Below are 4,777 nucleotides of genomic sequence, written 5' to 3' on the forward strand. Positions count from 1 at the left end.
GATGATTTTACAAAAGAGCCAGTTTTAACGGGTGAACTACTGGGAAAAACAGTTGTTTCATTTTTAAATAAGATTGGGTTGCCGTTTGAGAATTGCGTCGGGATTGGCACAGACACTTGCAGTGTTATGTTGTCTGAACAAAAAGGAGCAGTTACCGAAATTCAAAAAATGTTAAAGAATGCTTGCAAATGTCCTTGTTACAGCCATTCACTTAATTTATCCCTATCAAAATCTAGCAATGTCCAAGATATTCGTAACGCGGTAGGTACCATTAAAGAAACCATTGCCTTTTTCAACGCATCGTCTAAAATACATAACGTTTTGAAATTCACGAACTCATCTGCTTTGGAAAGCTTATGCGAAACCAGATGGACAGAACGCCATACAGCTATTCTTAGGTTCAAAGCTTCTTTTGAAAATATCATGGAAACTTTGCAACTAATAACGCAGTGGAAAGATTCTCAATCATCTTCAAAAGCTCAAAGATTATTGGATACAATGCTAAAAACAAATTTTGTAGTTGCTCTCCATTGCTTGTCCCATGTTTTAAATATAACTGTAAGTTTAAGTAAATCTTTGCAGGCTAAAAGTTTGGACAAAATTTCTGCTCGATCTTTCGTAAACGATATATTATTAGTATTTCATAAAAAAAGAGAGGATGCTGAAAATATGTTTAAAGGTATTTTTGAAGAAGTAACGAAAGTTCATCAAAAATTAGATTTTCCAATATTACTGCCAAGAATCAATGCCAGACAAATTTATCGCAGTAATATTGAAACAAAAAATCCTGAAGAATATTTTAGAGTGTCAGTTTTTATACCCCTTTTAGAAAACATATTCCAAGACCTCGAGTTTCGTTTCAATTCAGATCTTTTCGAAATTTTAGATATAAACAACTTAATACCGGTTAATGTTTTAAACCAGAGCGATAATAATTTAAAGTTTCTAGTAAAAAAGGTTTCCGAATATCTTGGTAAATTTAGAAATGATTCCGTAGAATTTTTATCAGATTTGCTGGAATCGGAAATAGCGCTCAGGATAAATAAATGGAAAGGAATAGAAAATAAAACAAATGATTTGCCAGCGACAGCGTTAGATACCTTGCTGCTTTGCAGTAACGAAATATTTCCCACCATATATACACTCATACAGATAATTTCTGTAATGCCGGTAAGTGTGGCAAGTGCTGAAAGATCATTTTCCACACTTAAGAGACTAAAATCATGGTTACCGTCTACGATGTGTCAGGAAAGACTAGTTGGATTAAGTTTATTAAATATACACAGAGATATTGAAATAAATATCGATGCTGTTATTGATAGGTTTTCAAAGCAACGGACATGAAAAATTGACTTTGTTTCATAATCTAGTTACTGTGGTGTAATATTTTGTTAAATAGACCTAATGATGAGTTTTGCATTTTAAGGTATTTGACCTATATTACCTAATAGTGGAATTGATTTTTTTTTACTTTTACCTAGAATATATAACATATATAAAATGAGTTCGTGTTATGTTTGTTTAATTGTATGTTGATTTGTATTTTTTTATTATTGACTGATATAGACAGGTTTTCATTGATTTTTGTTTGTTACTTCTGTATTTTCTTGTGTAAATAAACTTTAATAAAAGTTCAAATTTACCTAGCTGTTTGAGCGTGGTACCTGGTGCAAAAAATTGCTCTCGGCACTTAAAATAAGATACCAAGTACCCCCCCTAGAAAAAAACCTATCTACGCGCCTGCCTTAGGGCAATATCCTGTTTGCCATGTGACCATCATAGGCCTTTTTATTGAAGTATGCACTTTTAAGGCATCTATATTTTATGTAAAGGGTTTTTACCCAGATATTTTTCTTTTGTGGCTCAGCTAGCATCCAGTTTATCGAACACTGATGATGATTTTTTATAAAAATCGAAAACGTTTTGTTGTGATGTAGCCCTTTTAAGGGATTTTTAATAAAAAAATTTTATACCTTTTACAAAGGATTTCTTTCCAATTTTTTAAATCTAATACCTTAAATCTAAACCGAATGTTTCTTGGTTTGCTTAAAAACATTATATTTGTACTATATGTACCTATAAAAAATAGCAAAAATTGAAATATCCTAATAAAATCATTGAAACAATATTATAGTGTTTCATTAACACGTGTTAAAATATTATTTCCATCAAGTATAGCTCTACACGAGCTTGGTTTTTATCAAGTAATTATAAATTTAATATTTTTTAGATGTTTAGCAATGATAAATTATTTAAATCCATCTGATAATTTAAAAGTAAAGAGATTTTCCATATGTTTATTTCAAGTCTAAAAGATTATACCTTTATTTAGTTACGAATTCACCGGTAGTTGATCGGTTACCGAAAAATTACCTGAGAGGGTCAGAGTTACCAATTGGCCTGTAATTAGGATGGGGGATTAAAATAGTTACGAATTCACCGGGACCCGTACTATTATAGAAATTCGAAATTGATGGAATCGATTTATCTCTGGACGATAAAATATTAAAAGAGGATTTGTTCATTTTTAAACATTTTGTCGTTAGATTTCGTTAGTTTCATGTTTACTTAAAAAAGTTGAGTGACAAACTTTTTAGTTTATAATTTTAACCAACACAGCATTAAAACATAAGTTTTGAACAAGTTTTCTTGAAAATTTCAAGTCAAATATGCAATAGAGTTATTTGTTGGTTAAAATTATAAACTAAAATATTTGTCACTCAACTTTTTTAAGTAAAGATAAAACTAACGAAATGTTTTCTGTACTACATGAGGTTTATCAAGCACTGAACAATAATCTTCACACTGCCACCGTTTTTTGTGACTACGCCAAAGCTTTTGATTGTGTAAATCACAACAATTTGATAAAAAAACTAAATTTCTACGGAATTCGAGGTATTTTTTTAGATGGGTTCCAATCTTACTTGGATGATAGGAAACAACTGGTTAGAGCAAATGATACAGACTCTAGTCTCAAAAACATTGTATGTGGGGTACCTCAAGGTTCAGTATTGGGTCCTCTACTTTTCCTTATCTTAATCGATGGAAAAATCTTCCTTTTTGCTGATGATACCAGTATCACTTGTAGCAACTCAAACATTGCAACTGTTCATGCTACTGTAACTTCTGCTCTACTTACAATAAAAAGCTGGTCTGACTCTAATTTACTCTCATTTAAGTTAGATAAAACAGTAGCATTGTCTTATAAAGAAGCTCTTCAACCCTTACCTCTTAATAACAGCTAGATCAGTACCGTTGATTCTGCAAAATTTCTTGGTATTTTTTTAGATAGCAACCTTAAATGGTCCCTCCATATCGATTTGTTAAGAAAGAAACTATCTTCAGCTTGCTATGCTATAAGATCTGCTCCGAATGAACTCAATCTACCATCTTCCAAAATAACATATTTTTCTTTGTTCCAGTCGCATCTTCGTTATGGTCTTCCTTTTTGGGGTTCTGGTACAGCTGCCCAATTCGATGTTATTTTCAAATTACAAAAAGAGCAATAAGATATCTGTTTGGCCTCAGAAGAACAACACATTGCAGAAGTTACTTCAAAGATCACTTCCATCCAGGTTACTTCTATCTTTGTATATTTTAGAAACTGTTTGCTTAATTCGTAAACATCTACATGTCTTTCCACCAAGACCTAAACATGACTACTTCACGAGAAATTCTACGTTTAACGGCTATCTGCCAATTCCGTCCTCGGAGTTAGTAAAGAAATTTATATTATACTCCGCAAAAAAACTTTACAACCATCTCCCCCTACAACTTAAATCTGCAGCATCTTTCCCCAAATTTCGTAAACTGATAAAAGCCTACCTATCTAAAAGACCATATGATCCAGTAGAAGATTTTCTTAGTCAATAACTAAGAAATTACAGTACCCTTTGCACAAGTAGTATTTTTATTATTTTTTTTATTTATATTTGGGTGTCATATGCAGCAGCTTAACTTTTATAACTTTTTCTATTAATTACTAGGTAGACTATGCATTTGCAATTTATTTTAAATTTTGCAATTGATTATTTGTGTTTAACTTCATTATTGTTATTATTATTTTAAATACATTGACGATTTATGTAATTTTACTAAATTGGATTGTTATTGTTTTATTTTCTTGACTTTTATAAGCTTTGTCGATAAAATTGTACAATTTTTCATGACAATGAAGCATATTTCTATTCTATTCTATTCTAAATCTCACGACAAAATGTTTAAAAATTAACAACTCCTCTTTTAATTGGTTTAAACATCTGGAACGGATCTCACTGTTGTCTAAATACTCCGAAAGGAAATATTTACAGCAATCAAAGATACAGCTAGTTAAAGTTGAAAAGTCATCTAAATTGATGTTTCCCATTTTTGCATAAAATTTGATTTTTAGCATGTTCTACCAATTTTAGATAAAAATAAACATCATTTTCGGATTTAGCGACCTCGAAAACATAAATAATGACCAACATTCGTCATTCACCTGAAAGTTGATTTTCGTGGTCGGTATAAAATCATTTTAGGGGTTGCTGTTGTTCGCCTAACACTATGTGTGCTACTTTTAAAGTCATATAACTTTTTTCCTATTGCATATTTTGACCTGAAGTTTTCCAGAAAACTTCTTCATGATTTATATTTTAATGTTATGCTAGTTAAAATTATAAGCTAAAAAGTTCGTCACTCAACTTTTTTAATTAAACATGAATTTAACGGAATCTGACTACAAAATGTTTAAAAAGTTAACAACTCCGCTTTTAATTTGTATAAACACTTCGGACAA

General features: G+C 30.9%; 1 protein-coding gene across 1 annotated transcript; it reads left to right on the forward strand.

Annotated features, from left to right (window-relative positions):
• The first annotated feature begins 423 nt into the window (after positions 1-423).
• Positions 424-1,344, forward strand: LOC126880918 (uncharacterized). The gene has a single exon (XM_050644994.1). The coding sequence runs from the start codon at positions 424-426 to the stop codon at positions 1,342-1,344; it is 921 nt and encodes a 306-aa protein (XP_050500951.1).
• Positions 1,345-4,777: the final 3,433 nt, after the last annotated feature.

Source organism: Diabrotica virgifera, chromosome 2 (genome assembly GCF_917563875.1).
Source record: "Diabrotica virgifera virgifera chromosome 2, PGI_DIABVI_V3a".
Taxonomy (NCBI): Eukaryota; Metazoa; Arthropoda; class Insecta; order Coleoptera; family Chrysomelidae; genus Diabrotica; species Diabrotica virgifera.